The sequence below is a fragment of the Falco peregrinus genome, chromosome 6 (assembly GCF_023634155.1).
Source record: "Falco peregrinus isolate bFalPer1 chromosome 6, bFalPer1.pri, whole genome shotgun sequence".
Lineage (NCBI taxonomy): Eukaryota > Metazoa > Chordata > Aves > Falconiformes > Falconidae > Falco > Falco peregrinus.
In genome coordinates this window covers 93,503,777-93,523,081 of record NC_073726.1, presented here as the reverse complement: position 1 = coordinate 93,523,081, position 19,305 = coordinate 93,503,777, and the positions used below count along the sequence as shown (strand labels likewise).

The following is a 19,305-nucleotide window of genomic DNA, read 5'->3' as shown; positions in this document are numbered from 1 at the left end:
AGTATTATTAAAGACTGAGGCAAAAAAAGTATGTGAATGCCTCTGCTTTTTCTTCATTCCTATTAGTTAGATGACCATCTTGAATAGTTATCAGTCCGATGTTTTCTTTGGACCTTCTCTTGCTGTTAATGTGCTTAAAAAAGCCTTTCTTGTTATCTGAAATGGCACTGTCCAGTTTCAACTCTGAGATTTGGCCTTTCGTGTCTTTTACCTGTATATATGAACTACAGCTCTGTAATCTTCTTGCAAAGCCTGACCTTGCTTCCAGAGATCATACAGTTTCTTTTTCCTCGAGCTCCACAAGGGGTTCCCTCTTCAGCCAAGGTGGTCTTCTGCCCCACTTGGTTGACTTCCAACACACTATAATTGCCTGCTCCTCTGCTTCTAAAAGGTGGTTCTTAAAAACATATGAGCACTCCTGGAATCTTAAGCCCTCAAAAGCAGATTCATAGGGAACGCTGCTAAGTATCTCCCTGAATAAAGTTTGCTCTGTTGAAATCCAGGGTAAAAACTGCTGTCCTTTTTTCTCTCCTTACACTGAAAACTTTAAATTCAACCATTGTGTGGTCACTGTGGCCAAGACGGTCACCTACCATTGCATCTCTCATGAGTCCTTCTCTATTCACAAATACCAAGTCTAGGAGGACACCTCTCCTAGTTGGTTCACTAAGTACTTGAGACAAGAAGTTTTCTTCCCCAAAACTCAGGATTTTTCCAGGCTTTCTTGTCCAGAGCAGTATGGTATTCCCAGCTGATGTCTGGGAAGTTGAAATCTCCCATAAGGACAAGGGCTAGCAACCCAAAGATTTCTCCTAATTGTCTATAGGATAACTCACCTGTGCTAACATGCTGGCTGGGTGATGGGTGGTAGACACCTACTACAATGTCTCCTTTGTTTTCCATCCCCCTGCTCCTTACCCAGAAACTTTCAACCACATCGTGACTAACTGTAAGGGCTGTACAATCAAACCTCTCCCTTATGTAGAGGGCAACTCCTCTGCCTTCCTTGCCCTGCCTGTCCCTCCTTTAGCAGCCTGTAGCCCTTCATCCCAGCTACAGTCCCAACTCCCAACTGTGGGACTCGTTCCACCAAATCTCACTGATACCAATGATGTAGTTCTGGGAACTGACCAATGCTTCCAGTTCATCCTGTTTGTTTCTCATACTGCATTCATTGGTGTACAAGCATTTCAGATGTAGTGCTGAGCCCTCCATGCTCCCAGGAGCAGCATAAATGTTCCCACTAGCATTGCCACCCTCAGGCAATGCCATGCCAACCCTTGGCATGCTTTCAGCTCTCCTGTTGGTATCCTCTTCCCCACCAATTCTAGATCGAAGCCCTCTTATCAGCTTATGAGCAAAGATGTGTTTCACCTAGCAGGACAGGTGGGTCCCATCAGGCCCCAGCATGCCTTGTACCTTGAAGACTCTTCCATAGTTATAAACTCAAAAGTTTAGGCAGAGGCACCAGTCCTGAAGCCAGGTATTGATATCTTGGGATTGCCTGTTTAATCCAAAGTCTCTCCCCATTACAGGGAGGACTGAAGAAAACACTGCTGAATTTTTTAGCATTCTTCCCAGGGCCTGAAATCTGTTTTGATCAACTTTAGACTTTTTGTTGCAACATCATTAGGACCCACGTGAAAGAGCAGGGGTGAATAATGGTCTGAAGGCTGTTCATCGAGTGGTGACATCCCTAACCCAGGCCCCAGGGAGGCAGCAAACTTCCCCGAAAAAGCAGTCCAGTCTGCAAATGGGTGCTTCTGTTTTGCACAAGAGGGAGTCACCAGTGACCGTACCTTGCTGTTTTTCTTCTCGGTGCTGGTCTTAATGCAGGTCTTGTTGTGAGAAGTTGGTCGATCTGACCTTGGTGAGAGTGCTTGCACAGGTTCCTTCTCTTTCATTACATGCTTCGTTTGTCATACCCAGGGCCTCATACCTATTCTGTAAAGACAGCTGAGAGGGTAAGAAGGGGTTTCTCTTACAGCTTCATGCAGTAAGCTGCTTCCACCCCTCCCTGTCCCTCCCACGTGCCTTCCTGCTGGCACAGAACAGATCCTGGACCTGCCATGCTGAGTTGGCTTGTGTGCATCAGAGATGGCAGAGCACAGCTCCAGCTGTCATAAAGCTGGGTAGAAGGGAGTTCTGCTTTAAAGTTTTCTCCAAAGAACAGTGTTTTCTTTCTCTGTCTCATTTATTTGTGTTGTGCGTCTTGTCTCTGGAGATAAGAGGTGGGGGAAACGAGGGAAGAAAGATGACTCTGATTTTAAGTTTCTCAGTGCCATGTGACAGGTTTACATGAACTGTTTTCTGTCACAACAGTTTCTGTACACTTTAACAGCTCTTCTTTGCAGGGTCATACTTTGCCATGTCCAGAGTGCTGAGCTACACATGCAATCAGCAAATTCAAGTCTTCTCATAGACATGGCAAGGAGACAGGAGGGGAAGGAGGTGGCCTGTCCTGTATTTTTGGTGCAGTTGAATGCTGAATCCATTTTTTTTTTTTTTAGTATTTCTTCTTCCTCTTCTCTCCCATATATCCATTATAGTGGGATGAGGTAAGTGTCCTGGATGACAAGAAGCGCCTGATCCGAACCTTTGAAGTCTGTAACGTGGCTGAACCAGGTCAGAATAACTGGTTGCGTACTCACTTCATAGAGCGACGCGGAGCCCACCGAGCCCATGTCCGCCTCCGTTTCTCAGTGAGAGACTGTGCCAGCATGCGCACCGTGGCCTCTTCTTGCAAGGAGACTTTCACACTCTACTACCACCAGTCAGAGGCTGACGTAGCCTCTCAGGAACTGCCAGAGTGGCATGAGGGCCCCTGGACCAAAGTGGATACTATTGCAGCTGATGAAAGCTTTTCCCAGGTAGACAGCACTGGGAAGGTGGTAAAGATGAATGTTAAAGTACGTAGTTTTGGGCCACTCACCAAGCGTGGCTTCTACCTGGCCTTCCAGGACTCGGGAGCCTGCATGTCTCTGGTGGCAGTCCAAGTCTTCTTCTACAAGTGCCCAGCTGTGGTAAAAGGATTTGCCTCCTTCCCTGAAACTTTTGCTGGAGGGGAGAGGACCTCGCTGGTGGAGACACCAGGGATGTGTGTGCCAAATGCTGAAGAAACAAGCACGACTGGGTTCTCAGGTGTTCGGCTACACTGCAATGGAGAAGGAGAGTGGATGGTGGCCATTGGAAGATGCACCTGCAAAGCTGGTTACCAGCCTGCTGATGATGAACGAGCCTGCCAAGGTGAGAGACCCTTTCCCCGCCCCTTAGGCAGCCACTTCTTTGTTGATTCTCTCATTACAAGTGTTTGACGTTTGCCAGAAGTGCAGAGAGTGAGGAGATTAAATCGTTGCTCACAGGGAACGCATACTGACAGCTTCTTCTGATGCTTTTAGCACCCTGGGCTGGAGCTGGCGTGACCATCTCTCGGTGCCAAGAACATGGTTGGAAACTCCACTCAGGCCTTAGTTCAGCCTGCCACCAGAGGCAGCCTGTTAGGCTACAGACACTATAATAGCAGGAGTTGTAACTTGCCACATCTAACATAGCTCCACTTCTTCACCAAGAGGTGATGGCATTGAAGGGGAGGTGGACTGTGGAGCAGAGCTGAGGAAGCCCAGTGCTGATACCCTCTGTCATCCTAACTAGCTTGGGCCCTATCGCCAGTGCTGCTGGAACTAGTATTAAGAAAAATAGCAAATGGCAGCAACTTGGTCATGGGACAGGGAATGTGCAGCCCAGATCTATGAACTTGACTCAGTAAGAAGAAACAGTCATAATGGTATTATCATTGCCTTTAATGTGCACTCTGCCCTGGGGCCTGTGGTATTGCCTGTGAAAGGCTTATAGGAGAAAGTAGAGTAAATTACATATCACCCAGTAATCGTATTGGGCCAAAATCTGACCAAGCCTGACCACTCAGTCTAATGTCATGACTGTCTTCCTGTCTCAAGCTTAAGACAGTCCATTAGACCAAACTGCTTACATTTGTTATATAATTCTGTATATAACGTTCTTTCGGTGCTTCCTTGGCTTTAATCTGCGTCTATTCAAGATCTCTCAGCAACGTCAAATGTTGCTGCACTGCACTTAATACTCTAAAAAATAAATGTAATGTGGAACCTAGTTTTGGCTGCAGACACAATCTTAAAGTTGGGTTGTAATTTGTTCAAATAAGAGATTGATTGGGACATTGAGAGTACAAATATTCTGGTTACTACCAAGTGCAAATACAATGGATAGTTAATGTTTGTCAATATGTCACCTTAAATTCCTGTTTCATGAATTGATTTGGGTCGTGTGAAATATTTTTTTTAAATACAGTTCATTGTGCTAGAGACTTATAAAGCAATTAAAATTAGTAAGTGCTTTTTATTTGCTTAAGCTCTGAGAATGATTAAAATGTGTGTGCCTTTTTATCCTTCTTATCCTGAAAGAAATGTAGCTACATTCATACGGTGCTGCTTCTGAGGCAGAAAGCCCAGACAGACATATAGCAGCTCTATATGGCACAAAGCTTGTTGTCTGCATCAGTAGCATGACTAGTTTACAATCCAGGTGATTCATAATCCAGTCAGTAATTTAGTATCAGTAAGTCTTAAGCACTTAAAAAATATGGAAATTAGGCTTGGCAAATGAAAATAGGGATTTTTAAAGAATTGATCTTCCCTTTTTTGTGGCATTCAATGAAAGCTGATATGCCCTTGCAGGCCCATTATCACAGAAGCTGGAGACAGATGAAAATAGTAAATATTTTAAGGCATAACTGAAATAATGACAGTCTGTCAAACCACAAAACACCATTCCCATCATTTACTTCCTGAGATTCCATGTGCTGCTTAGAACAGCCAAAGACAACCATTAATGAACCTTAATGTTAGAAGGTATTTTTTCTCTTTGTGTTTCTTGTAAACTTATCTGGCTTGATCACCATTCCTGATCTCTTCTCCTGCTAACAGTGTATTGCTGTCCTGCCTGGATGGAGCTGCATTCAGCTTGCATAGTTTGTCCCCCTTGCTTGGTGTTTTCTCTGTGTGGTGGAGTCCTTCCCAGGACTTCTCTGTGTGTTCTCCCTTCCTAAGAACACTGTGATGCAAAGTTGCTACCATGTTCTGTATGCAACACACAACAAAAGCAATAGCCCAAGGACAAATTTCTGCTGAAGATCCTGCAGGGAGCTCTTAATAAGACTGAAGAATGAACCGAGGATAGGAAGAAGAAGCATTTTTCCTTCTTATACTTTAGTAGAGGAGTGTGTGGGCATTGCCTTCCCTCATATGTAAGCCTGTGGAGTCCTTCCCGGACCAGCCACTACCTCTTTATCTAGAACAAAGTATCTAACAAGAACCATTCTCAGCAGATAGGTAGAAAGCCCTTTTGGTTTTTTCCTGCCCCCTACCATGAGTTAAGATACTTGATTTCATTAGTTTCATAAGACTGTCTGCTGTTTCTTACTATATGGCCAATTTCTCCAGCCAAATGGAAGAGTGAAACAACATCCTTGGGTAAGCCCTCTGGGTGATGTGGGATGTGCTATGTGTGAGATTCACTTTTGACTTTACCCAATTCAGTTTTTTCTCATGCTGAACAGCCAGAAAGGAGACTAGCAGTTTACAGAGGAAAAATGAAGGCTGGGACCTTAGCTCCTTTTCTTTCTGTAGATGTATACAGACAGGGTGCTTGCCTTACAAGGTTTCCTGCAACTCTAAGTGGTTTTCTACATGGAAGGCCAGAAATGGAAAGTTCTGGTTGATTAGGCCATCCTAGGCTACTGGTTCCCAAAATTCTGGACTGGTTCACTGTTGTCCCAAGTCTTCTCTTAGATCAACATGTTCATTACGGAAAACTGTTGTTCCTAGATTCCATCTCCACAAACCATTTTACAATATAATGTGTTTCTTGGGATTCACTGCCAGCTGCTTATCATTAGCCTTTTGGGATATTTATATTTATATTGGGATATATATAAGGATATAACATATCCTTAAGGGATTTAAGTTACCAGATGCTTTTGGAAATAGTACTTAGAATTCATGACTGAGACATTTTAAAAAATATTTCAAAAATGACAGTGTGGAGAGAAAGAGGATGAGAAATGACTCCTTGATAAAGTGCTAAGCTGACTTCCAAATGAAGAAGGTGAGCGCTGCCTAAATCTTTCCTCTCTTGTTTTGCCTTTTTTCTTCACACAGCCCATTCCCTGGCAGTCCTCCCAAACTATAACTAGCTAGTAAGTGCTTCAGCTCCACCTCTTTTACCTAAAAATCCCTTACTCAACTGATGTCCTATTAACAGTTCAGCAAGAAACGATTCTTATCACTTAATTTGTTTTATCTCTGTTGGTTTGATGCTTTCTTTTTCTATTTAAAAAACCCAGAAGCCATACTCTTCACTCCTTATGTTTCTTGGGTTTTCCACTTTCTCTTCCCCACCTAAACAGCTGCAGAAACTATGAAACTCTAGGTCAGTATAGGGGCCTATTGTGTCACCACGCCTTGCTTCTAGCACTGGGAGATCCCACTGCATGGAGAACAAGGTGCAGGTTACACAGTAGCAGTCACTGCGAACAGCCTGGCTCGGTGGGAAGTTGCTTCCTATCACCATAAGCGGGTCATGGGTTTATTTCAGGGGTGGGAGGGAGGCAGTGTTTTATCTAAAAGTTGCTTAGATATTTTTTTTCTAGTGCATCTTCTGCATGCTAATTATGCTATCCCATCTTTCTTGCATTCTAAGAGTAATGTCTAAATCATATTTCTACAGTATCATCAGTAGTTAAGTCCTTGGCATCATCCTGCCCTCTGCAACGGCCAAGCTCCATCCTTTTTTCCAGCTGATTCAGTTCAGGGCTTGTCCTAGCAGTGCCTCCCACTATCTGGTTGAAGCCAGCGGCATGGCCATGCCAGCTGTCATCTCCTTACAGCTCCATGCTGACTGTGCTTTGTCTTTGTTGTTCCCACCTGAGGCCGTCTAGCTCTGCACATCCCGTTTTCCATAGCCCTTGGGCTGAGCTGTGCCCCTTCACCCCTCCTGGCCTGGCTCCGGTGCCAGTTCGGGCAAGCTGCACATGCAGTATGGGTTCCCGCTGCCCCACGGCACAGCCACCGCGAGCAGAGTGCCCACATGACGAACAGATCCCTTGTCTCAGGCACATGCTTCCAAACGTCCTCCTGTCTCCCAGCTCAGTTCCAAGTCATACCTGGGTGCAAACAGTCAGTGTCACCTGTATCATATTCCCTAAAAACAGTGCTGGGGGTGCATATAGCCCTTCTGGAGTTTCCAACTGCCCTTCCTGGTCCCTCTCCCCTTGCTGTATTTTTTTTTTTTTCTCTCTGGGAATATTTCCTCTGTGCCCTTACTGCCCAAGTGAGCTTTTCAGTGCCTCTTTATCTCCCTTAATGTCTTTGGTTCTTGGGCCACCGCCTCCCTGTTTTCATGTTCTTCAGCCCCTTCCCTGCCTCCCTGCAGGATTCCCGCATGCTTCTTTGCGGGTTCTGGCGCGGGATGCGTGTCAGGCGCTGCCCCTGCCGCTCTGTTGGTATGTGCTGGGCGCAGGGCGCAGCTGCAGCAGGGAGTTGGGCAAAAATGGGTCAGTGGCTCTGAGGTGAGCTGTGCCCCCTGAACTGCTCCAGTGTTCTGTTGCTGTGCCAAGATGTGAAAAGTGGCAGACAAGCTGAAGGGAAAGCGCTTGCTTACCCAGAGCTCTGCCTTCTCCCAGCCTAGCCTTGATGTGATAGGGGACGGCAGCTTGTGCTGCCCCCGAGGCACCAGCTCCGCAGCCCACTGCCCTCACACCGGGTATGGTGACACAGTGGAGCTAAACCAGCATTTTCCTGGAAAGCACTGGTGCCTGGCAATGACCAGGTTGCGCTTGCCCCATGACGAGGCCACTGGCTCAGCTGGGGTTGGTGTTGGGTGGCAGGCGTGTGGTGGAGGTGCCTCGAGAGAGGCTGCTCTTGCTAGGGCTTTGCCTGGGGGGTGCTGAGGCAGTGGTGCTCGCTGAGGCAGAGTGCACTGCTCATTGTGCTGGCAGGCTCCCTTCGGCCAGTGCATGCCATGCCTCCAGTGAGCGCAGCAGCTATCTGCCGGGATTGCCGGGCCATGGCAGTGGGGTGACACCGTGATGTGCAGCGAGGAGGGAACGCAAGGTATGTGAAAGCTGGAAACTCTTATGGTGTGAAAAAAGAGATTCTTGGGAAACAAATGGGAGATAGATTCTGTCTGCGTGTGGAAAGACAGCCCTAGGCTTACTGCAACTGCTTGAATAAAAGGAAGTGGCTTTTGCCTATTTGGGTTGCCAAAGGATTTTTATTTTTTTTCTTTCCTCTGGACTTGACTTTTGATAGGCTATTTATAGAGTGACTGGGCCGAGGCAGTGCCACCAAAAGCTCCGTGTCGTGGGAACAATTATTGTTGCCATCTGTGGGCTGAAGTCCCGAGTGCAGTGAGCTAGCATATCTTAGACAAATTTGGAAAGGGATAAAAGTGCTTGTCAACGTGGGCAGCTCCCTGTCTGGATGCAGAGGCAGGGATCAGGGTTTAGGTGGAAACAGAGGGTATGAGATAGCTGCATTTGCTGCCCATGGAGGCCATTCTTCAGCTACATGGAGGCCATTTAGTGTCTGCTCTAGTCAGTCCTGCCTTTTGGGCCAAAACTGCAAATGTAAAATATAAGTAATTATGAATTTTGGGTCACAAACTTTTTATTTTTCTTTTTTTTTTTTTTAATCTTCTTTTTTTTTAACTGTCTTCATTTAGGAGGTGGGGTGGATGTGAATCACGTTTAATTGCTGCAAATCAGCTTTGCTTGCGATATGCTGTATGATTTCATTTGCTGTTTTTCTTCTGGATGTAGAAATACCCAGAGGCAGAATGAGAGTTTCAAAGCATGATCCTTTCTCTGTATCTGCCAGCCCTCCTGGAAATACCAGCGTGAGATTATAGGTTTATGTAGTCATTAATTTATTTTCATTAGGCAATACAAAAATAATCACTGTGGAGAGATCTTTCCTCCTAAGCTGCTCTTCATTCCACTACATAGTTCTTCACCTGCCATTTCTGTCATGTGAGTTGAACTGGGCAGGTGAATCTCTTCCTGATTGCTTTCCTTTACACTTTTCTCTGTCTCCTTTAATTTGCCTCACGTTCCTCCCTCAGGGAGGAACCTGCCAATGCTATTCACAGTTCACTTCTGAACGTCTGAAATGATATGTGGTCTGGTGTCAGGGACTTTACCATTCTTTGTCCCCTGTTCACCCACAGTCATGTATGTGGTGAAGGATCTGGCAGTGGGGCAGCCAAGGCCACAGGGATCATCCACACATTTTATTTTGCATATGTTTAAGGAAAATAACAGAATAGCTGAACATGGAAGAGACCTCCAGAGGACATCTCCTCTAGCCTCCCCTTGTTACACGGAGCCTTCTTGTCTCCCTTCTCGCTGTGACGTGGTAACAGCATTTTAGGGTTGTTTTCTTGAGTAGAAAACTAAGCGATCACAGTCGGTGGTGGTTTTGCCCATTAATCGTCTTGTAAAATTGATGCATCTCAATGGAGACTTTAGCTCACTTCCTCTTGCATCTTCTTTGGGTCACTGAGGAGGAATGTGATAGCCATAATGGCAGAAATTCCACCTCTTTTCCCAAAAGGGAGGGATCATGTGAAGACAAAGGAATATCACTGAAACCTGTTCTGTTGATGAAACAGGTGCAGTGGAATTTTATTTGTCCAGTTTACTCAGCTGTAGTGGAGTGCTTATAAATGGGCTTGTGTGGCTCACAATCTCCTGCTAAATACAGGAGAAGGGAGTATTTGACCTGGAGACATTGGAGTGGGAGATATATTTACATTAAGTGCCCTACTTTGCTCTCGGTGGCAGCTGTATCACAAAATCAATTCAGACACAGGCCAGGCTCCTTCTAAAATGTGGTTAGGTATGGGTTTTTTGTTGGTTTTTTTTTTTTTCCCTGCTGCTTGTATTGTAAGTTTTTCTCAGCAGCCTGCTACTTTAGTTGGTGGAAGCATTCTATTTAAACCTGTAATTGACTGTAAAGTCACCTGTTTTCATGCTGACATTGGTCTTCAGCAAAAATAAATGAATCTTCATTCACTGACTTTTCCAGTTCTGGGATTATATTCAAGAATAGATGCTGCCTCAACATGAGGCAACTTTTGTGACAGCATGAGGAGTGCAGCACACTGCAAAGCGCGAGGGGAGAGAGCAGGAACCTGCCTTTGCATGTGGTGCAGGCATATAATGGCAAGCACAGTGCATGGACAAAGTAGTTAGATTTTGTGAGGCAAATATGAAAGAATAGCTGTAAGTATTTCATCTCTAGTATTTGTTAAGAGTACCTTTTCCAAAGTGTTGTCTCTATAGTGTTGTACTGTGTCTCTAGTATGAGTAGATAACATTGTTATCCACTGGCAGACACCATGTCCCTACACTGAGATTTGTATTCCTGCTGCGTTGGTCGATCGGTCGGTCGATCAGTCGGTTGGTTTTTATGAGCACCTGTTGAATGCATCTGGTCACTTGTGTGACCACTATGCTATGATGTGACTGACTATCTATAGCATTAATGAGATCTTGCATGGCCTTTTAAGCAATAGGCTTGCCCTACCTTATATAAACTGGTTTTCTTTACTGAGGTCATAGTGCTTCTGGCACATTCATTCCATTACATAAAACCTACAACATTGTGCTTTTGCTTAATACCTTTGTCTAACTCATCAACAGTGTGCCATCCCTGCAGATCTCATCCCTGCATTCCCAGGCTCAACTGCAAGTTGCTGATAGACTTCAAAGGACCATGTAAAAATAAATGTTTATTTTTAACACAACCATATTTATTTTAAAATAAAATTTATTTACTAAACACCAGACAAATCCTTCTTCATTCACAGCTTTGTCTGGCTTTCCATATGATTTGCAGTTGGAGTAGAGATTAATCTACCTGAATTCTCTTAGCACTACCCTTGTGGGGTAAATACTTTTTTGCACTGCAGGGGTAAAGTCTATATCTTCTCCAGATTTCCTTTTAGCATCACATAGACTGCATGCGATATCCTTGTCTGCTCATTTTCACTATTGTGACTAGCAGCAAGGTCATTGTCCCACTTGATGTCAGGCTCTAGTACTGAATGAAGAAAAAGAATCATTCTTCGGGGTCTACCCTGACAAGTGGAATGGATGTACCATTAGTTCTAAGCCTTGACAAAAGCTTGATAAAGGGTTTGATGCAAGAAAAAGCAGGACTTGTAAGAAAATAAAGACATTCACATTCAGTCAGCATTCTCAAATTTGAAATAAATAAAGGAAGTTCTCTGAAAGTGGTTAATTTTGGTTGAGTGACTATGTAGTGTGCTGGATGAGAACTGCCCATTCATAATACTCGTAGTTTCAGTACAGGTGCACTTGCCAACAGATGTGAAAATTATATTCTACATCTATGGCTGTTATCAGAGCCTTAAACTGAATGAAAGGGGTGTAATTCATAAAGTGGACAAAATCTTAGTTACTTTTTCATCCCCAGGAACATAGGGACTGATTTTTCCATATAACAATAAATTGATTTTCTGCTGAATAAAGGCCTGAAGGGAAAGACAGTTGCTCTTTTTTTACCATTGTCCATCCTATGCAAAATCACAATCTCTTCTTCCCCCTTCCTTATGGCAATGCATCACACACTGTTGTCGTTTTCTGAGTGCTGGAAAGAAGCAGTGATCTCCTTTCTTAACAGCTGTCGTTCAGAGTTGTTGAAGTCCCTTGTATGGTCTGACCTGTTCCAGGGCTTATCACGCTTATTGCAGGGCGTGTGGAGGTTCCTTTGCAGTCAGGAAGACTTCTGAGAGAAAGGCTGAAGTGATGTAGCAGGCGTAAAGCTGATGGGGCTCCACAGATGTTATTGGCTGTTATGTTCTGGACCGCGACTGTAACCTTTTCCCTTTTCAGCTTTGTTAAGGCTCGCATACCTGTGGTTCCACAGTATACATCAAAAATTCCACAGTGGGCTTTGAAAACCCAAAGCAAAGTGAATTGAACACATGTGAGAAGAAGATTAGATGAGCAAGCTACTCTGTTTTTCTGAAGTTGTTTTCCTTTGTTAAAAAGATGCATCAATGGCCACCCAGCACCTAGTTAGAAACATTTCCAAATAATTGTTATTGGAGGCAGAAGCCTGCAAGTACAGTAAGTAATAACCAGATGGGCTAATTCTGCAGCTTCTGGTGTGGTGTTCCATTTTGAAACATTCGTTAGGTACCCTAATTTCACATTAACACCTGTATGCAATATTCTTCTCTTACAGGTTTTCCATTTTTTTTATATACTTTTACTATCCATACTTTTTTGGAATGTTCTGCTTATGGTAATCCGTAGGTCAGTTCTCCTGAGTGTGTCCCTTGGGTCTTTTGACATCAAAAGTTCATCTGGGGTCTATCTTAAAGTTTCCCATTCCCTGTAAATGCTCTTTATCATGAAGTTAGCTAACCAAATGCCAGTCCACAAATGAACTTTCACCTGAGCTTGTTCAGTCTGTAGAATCTGCAAGTGCTGTGTCTCTATTTCTATATTTCTATTTCTGTAGAAAATCAGCTTTAGAAAACTTGCGTAAAACTTAGATTAAAATTATGAAAGCTTTATCCTGGTACTTCCAAGGTAAGATCCAAGCACCTTCTGTTAGGTAATACAGTATAGAAACCTTGCTAAACCTAGAATGTGCCATACTCCCATCCTGTTAATAAGCTATTATTTCTTCATTTTCCTTCCCTGCAGGATGGATTTCCATTCTTGTTTCAGGTTTTTGTGTAGACATGTTCCTATGTGTTTGCAGATTAAATTTGACTAAATTAAGAGGCTTTTATCCATTATTGGGAAGTTTCCAGACCTACAGAAAAACAATAGGACTGCCAGTCTTAGTGCTTGCTCTGAATTTAGATACAAAATCAGCCGTTGGTAGCTTATATTACTTTAAGCAATGAAACCGTGGAAGGCAGCATAAAAAATCCATTTTTGTGGCTGTGTTGGATGCGGGGAAAGAGGTATGGGTAATACCTGTAACTGTTAGGGCAGTTTCCAGACAGGTCACATGCCGAGGCTCTTTGCCTTCTCCAGTGCTGAAGCTCTTTGAGTGAGTAATGCGAAGACAATTATTTCAGATGGCCAAAGCTGTCTCTGGACTGATTCTCTTTCATCTGCCAGTCAATCAATTTAATAAGCTACTGTATAGAATAAAATAAGCTGTTTTGGAATTGCAGCTTTCATAATGCATGCTCCGTAAAGCAACAAGACCTGGAGTAGCTACTCCATGTAATAACTTCTCCCTACCATAGCAGCATGAGTTAAATGTAAATAAGCTTGTGTTGTTTCTGGAATCTGAATTAATGAGTTACCTGCTTTTGCCTCTCTCATTTTCCTCCTCTTAGCCTGTCCCCTTGGTTTCTTTAAAATATCTGTGGGAGATGACCCCTGCCATCCGTGCCCTCCGCACAGCCACACTCTGCTGCCAGGTTCCCGTGAGTGTGTGTGTCAGAACCGCTACTACCGATCTGCCTCGGACAATTCTGATGCTCCTTGCACTGGTAAGTATTTGGATGATTGTTTGAAAGAAAGTTAATGGGAGAGAATGTGCCTGAATGATTCAAGGGAGTTGCAATTCACTGCTTCTCATGACCTGTGAAATAACCCAACACTTGCCTTTCTGCTCCACCAGCTGACTGTGCAGTGTAACTGGTCACTGAAGGCAGATGGAAAGGCAGGAATGTTCCCACGTGCCTTTTACAATGTTGGTGCGGTGGTGAAGCTGTGTTTTGAGAATACTGCAGTGTTGCAATACTAGATGCTCAGAAGTGAAAAAATGTCAAATTTTAGATGACTCATGCAACCTTAAATTAGTCCATTGCAAGTACGCATAAGCTACAACTCCTAATGAGAAAATAATATACTAATTTCTCATGATATGCTAAACTCATTTCATACACGGGGTAAACATTGTTCATTGAAGGAGATAACCATTATTTTCTTCCCTTTATAACTGAAAGTGTGAAGATATATTTACTACACAAAATTTGAATTCTGCTTATTTTATTTATGGGAAAATAATTAATTTTTCATGGACTTTTCTGTGGTTCTCATCAGTTATGACTTTTCACAGTCATTGATTATGCATATTAATTGGTCAGGTAAGAATTATTAGGTGTAGAAGATGACATAAAGTTGGTGATTAACACTCAAAAATACAGTTTGAATAATATATCAAACTTTACCTTTGAACTTCATGGAAGTGAAAGGGGAAAAAACTAAGTTCCTAAAGCATCTTGCAAACTCTATGGCTCTGAAGTTAAACACTCAGAAATTAGGAAATGCGATTGTCATTTTTTTCTGTAATCCCTTGCTTACTATACTGCAAAGAATCCATCAAGCAATTTTCGTTTCGCAGGGATTATTTTTCCTGAGAAGTTGTCAATCCTTTGCACTGACTGTGATGAGAATCCTCAAGAAAATCTTGTGTGTAATCATGCAATTAAATACTGTACTGCAATGCAAATGCTGAGTGGCCCAGTTAAAATCACAAAAGAAAATTTAATTCTGACATTTCCCGATGTACAAATACTTCATCTTGCCAGTAATATGTTTTTTAAAGTCTCCTGTGTGCAGATTTCCAGCATAATTATTTTTTTTAACAACACTGGAGATGTGAGTCCCCAGGGAAATACAGCTATTGGAACACTCAGATGCTCCAGCAATGCACGAGATTGCAGCTGGAGCGATCCCCACAGAGACCCAGTCTGCCAGCACGAACAGAGGGTGTCATCCTTTTTATTGATCAGCGTTAGCTTTGCCCATAGTTTTCATCGCTATTTCTGGACCGTAGAGTAATGGTGAGAATGAGGATTCTTGGATCCCGTTACAGCCTTCTGAGGGAAATGTTCTTTAAATCATGTTCCCCTTGCCCCCCCTCCCTGCCACTGAGCTTGGCCTCTGTCCCTGCCCTTCCAGGCTTGCCCAGTTTGTGTCTGTGTCTGTGCCTGGGCTTAGCAGAGCGACGCTGCTGCTTATTTTTACCTGCCTCAGCTTTTCACTTCCCAGCTCCAGTGCTTGCCTCGTTCTCACCCGCCTGCCATCTGCTCACCCTCTGTGCTTGCCGCCTCCTCTTCGCTGTCCCTGTGCTAGCAGGGGAAGTGTTGGATGCACAGGATGGGCAGGTTTTCAGCGGTCAGAGTTTGCTGCCAATGCCATTCAGGAATCTGAAGGGCAGCAGGAATTAGGGAAACTGGCCTTCAGTTCCCGCAATAGGTGGAACAGGCTAGCTGAAGGCTGAGAGAGTTCGGAGGTACTTGGTGCCAAAGGAGAGAATTAGAGGTCTCAGTAGAGGCAAATCTTTACTAAGGTCATGCAAAATTTTAAATTTCAAAGCCTTGGAATTTCTTTTAGGGTATTCTTGGCTATTCTTTTAGGGAAAAGTAAAAGTCACAGCCTTGAAGCAAAGACCCTTTCTGTTAATATTGTTTCTCTAAGATGCGATAGTACGTTTGCTCCTTTGTGTCTGGACTATGTCTTCCTGAGCCTTGTTCAGAGGGACAACTAGAGAAGAGTGAGAAGAAAAAGCGACTTGTTCTGTTCTCTTCCCTGTTTTGTCTTCACCTCTCCCACCCCCACCCCCAATCCCCCCATCCTTCTTTCATGGGGATTTTGATCTTCTGTTCTGTCCCGTAGGCATCCCCTCTGCTCCTCGCGACCTTAGCTATGAAATCGTGGGCTCCACCGTGCTCCTGACCTGGCGCCTCCCCAGGGACCTGGGTGGCCGCAAGGACGTTTTCTTCAACGTTGTCTGCAAGGTGTGCCCGGCCGGGTCCTCGGGGCCCTGCGTGCGCTGTGGGGACAGCGTGCAGTTCGAGCCACGCCAGGTGGGCCTGACAGAGAGTCGTGTGCAAGTCTCCAACCTCTTGGCCCGTGTGCAGTACACCTTTGAGATCCAAGCTGTCAACTTGGTGACAGAGTTGAGTTCAGAAGCACCCCACTATGCCACCATCAACGTTAGCACCAGCCAGTCAGGTGAGAAGACCCCCAAAATTTCCACTTCAGTGTCTCATTTGATTTGCTTTTATCTTTTTAGTCCTGGAGCTTTGTCTTCTTGTGTGTTGTGCCCTTTTTCATTTTGCCCTGCTAGTTCCATGGTTTCACTTCTGCCCTCCTTGTTCCTGCTTTCTCTTGGCAGAAAAACTGAGTTAGCAGCTAGTGTGGTTGCATATGGAGAAGAGTTGTTGGGACAGAAGCTGCCCTGGAGAAGACAGCAGTGGGGGATGCAGTTTTGTGGGTCAAAGTATGTTGCTTCATTGTATGAGGCAGGGGACACTTGGATCTTGACGGGGATTTTGTGAGCATCAGCTTGCCACAGCAGCTTTTAGAGAGCATTTCTTCAATTCCTCTTCACCTTCTCTACCTCCTACTCCATTTCATCTTCTTATACTTCAGCCAGTCCTTCTAGCATTTGTCACACCTTCACCTTTTTTTTGTGTCTCTGTTTTGAGACACTCTGTTTTTCCATCCTTTCTTGTTCTCACACACCACCTTTCATTCTTCTCATTTCAGTTCATACTCTAGTGCATTGCAGCAAGTGGTATTTAGTATTTCATCAAATCTATCCGCCTTTGCCCTATTGCATATCGAAGTAAGGAAGTGGAAAACAGAGACAGATAGGCACTGCCTAAAAATGAAGATGCAGTTAAAGATACAGATAGGTGCTGTATGACAAGAGGGAATGTACAAAACAATATTTACTCATCACCTAATTATTCATGACCCTGGGATGGCATGTATTAGTGCTGTGCAGTCCTGTGGGTCATAAAAGGGTATGAAAACCACGTTTTTTATGATTCCTGGAGAGGTGTTAAATGGAATTCTGAAAAAGAATCCAGAAGGGGATCACTATTCCTATTTTACTGAAATTGCTCTTGGTTCTTCTGCATGCTATATATTTTCTTCTACCTTGTTCTTGCCTTTTTAGCCTCCCTGTTCTGACAAATGCTTTTGAAATATCATTCTCCTGTCAATAGGAAACAAAATATGTTAATTTTTTTTTGCCTTTTACATGGTAGAAATATTAAAATGTGTTGTGCAGTTATATCAAAGGTGTCATGATCCTTGTAACTAGGATCTAAACTGCAGGGATGACTAAACTAAAATACTAGTGGCTTGTGTGGGCTGTCAAAGGAAGGGGAGACATTAAAGTGTTGAAGAGTAGGTCAGACTCGGGAATAGCATACAGAAGGCTTATATATATATGGAGAGAAATGGGAGAACACCCATGGCATGTACACCGCAAGTAATTTCCTACTGTTAACAGGTGCCAGGGGTTTGATGTCGGTTCCTTCCCTTTGAAATGTTACCTGACAGGCACCAAGTAGCAGAGCCCATGCAGGGTAACCCTCCCGTCTAAGAGACTGGCTGCAAATGGTGATTAGTTTTTGTTTACAGTCAATCATATAGCTGGGTAATTTGTGTAGTAGTTCCAGGCAGCTTCTTTGGCTTCTGCTGGAGACAGGTAGGTGTTCTATTAACATCCCAAAGAAATCTCCTTCGTGCTTCTCATCTCAGCCTTCATCTATATTTGAGGTAATTTAGTTGAGTAGCTACTTCCTTTGCCTGCCTGGAATCACCAAATCTACCCTCTTCTTTTGCTTCATTTTGACTGTTCTGCCCTCTCCTGTTCCTCCGGATGTCTCTGGGTGTCTCTGTTGGGTGCGTTGGGTATGTTGGGTCTCTCTCTAAGGTGTCTCTCCTGTGCACTGAAGCGGTTTCAGGGAGACCAACTTTCTTAAACAGCAATGTGTGCTGAGTGGCTTCTTTTTGTGTTCGGTTTGTGTTTTTTTCCCTTGCTCTTCCTCGAGATCATTGTAAGTGAGCTTGAGATGAGCTGCCCTCGATTTGTAGTGACAGCTCATACTAACAAGGCCCTGCTTCCCCTGTCACATGGCCCGTCTCATACATACCCCCTCCCTTCAATCCCTTCAGCAGGTTTTCGCTTTAGCATGGCTTATTGTTGTTGTTGTTGGTGGTGTTAAACCAATTATTATTATTATTATTATTATTATTATTATACAAGCAGAGATGGACATTTCAGGAGCTTATGTTCTGAAAGAGACAAAGAAGGGACAGGAAAGCATGAAGGGTATAAAAAAAGCAAACGGGAGAAAGACAAGCTTTCATGATAAATGGCTGTAGCCAAAAAAAATAAATTCTCTCCATTGAATTAAAGGTGACCAAAGAAAGATGTTCCAGCTGTGGCAGTTTCTGAATATTCAGCTTACTCATACATCAGTCAGAGTTTTCTCACTTCTTCCAGTTGCCGATCCAAATAATCCTTCTCCCCACTGTCTGCCCCTTTGTTAGAGGTACCGTAGGCAATATTCTGTGCTGGAACATTTCTGCTGTTTTCTCTTTCTTTTTCCTGTGCTCCTATTCACTTTCCCACTGTTCATCTGAGTTTCCTTACTCCTAACAGTCTGCTAGCCCTGGCTTCAAAGTATGATAGGATCCTTTGGTCACACAGCCACGTTTCCCTGTGGTAGCCTGATGATGGTGTTCCTACGGTTTGCTGACTTTGTGTCTGAAGACAGAATAAGAAGGGCTGGCACTGGAAAATATCCTTTAATGTAGTAAGACTTATTAACCTTCTATAGCAAAAAGCATCTGAAACCTGTGTGGACAGTAATAACAAAACCTTTCTGGATAGTAATAGTATGACATGCAAATACAATATGCAAGTTGCCAGAAGGAAAATCTGTCCAAAGATGAGGCAAGAGAGAAGGGAATTACTTCCAGATCAGGTCTGAAGTGCTGAGGGTGATTACCTAAAGAAGTGTCAAGATACACAGAAAGATGTCGGGAGGCAATTCCAGATAGCATCAGCTGCGTGAGGAAAGGCTATTATGTCATTGTAGTGGGGTTACACTTCACAGAAGGGAACTTGACCAAAGAAAGCAAAGAACTTAAAATCCAACTGTATTATTAAAAAAATATATATATATAATTAAACTGACTAAAAATTTAAACACTATTTTAATATCTTTAAGTGTACTTATCAGGGTAAACAAATACTATTTTCACGTCTCAGGACTGAAGTCAGGTTTTCATTTAAAGGATTCTGAAAAGACTCTCTGTGCACAGCTGTAACTACCTCTCCATCTTTTTTTCCTACACCTTCCACTGAAGCATGTAGTAATGTCTGTTGCCAGAGACATGCTACTGAACTTATTCATTCAGGCAGTTGTTACATACCTAGAAGAAATAAAGACAGCAGAGAC

General features: G+C 43.7%; 1 protein-coding gene across 5 annotated transcripts in view; it reads left to right on the top strand.

Annotated features, from left to right (window-relative positions):
• LOC101916413 (ephrin type-B receptor 5) overlaps positions 1 to 19,305 on the top strand; it is a 94,104-nt gene that overhangs the window by 45,038 nt on the left and 29,761 nt on the right. For 4 of the 5 annotated variants that reach the window (XM_055808065.1, XM_055808064.1, XM_055808063.1 and 1 more), the window contains exons 4-6: positions 2,550 to 3,246; positions 13,426 to 13,581; positions 15,716 to 16,054. In XM_055808065.1, the coding sequence (XP_055664040.1) occupies positions 2,550 to 3,246; positions 13,426 to 13,581; positions 15,716 to 16,054 (1,192 nt within the window). The remainder of the gene's footprint in view (positions 1 to 2,549; positions 3,247 to 13,425; positions 13,582 to 15,715; positions 16,055 to 19,305) is intronic. The other variant, XM_055808066.1, reaches the window with a different exon arrangement.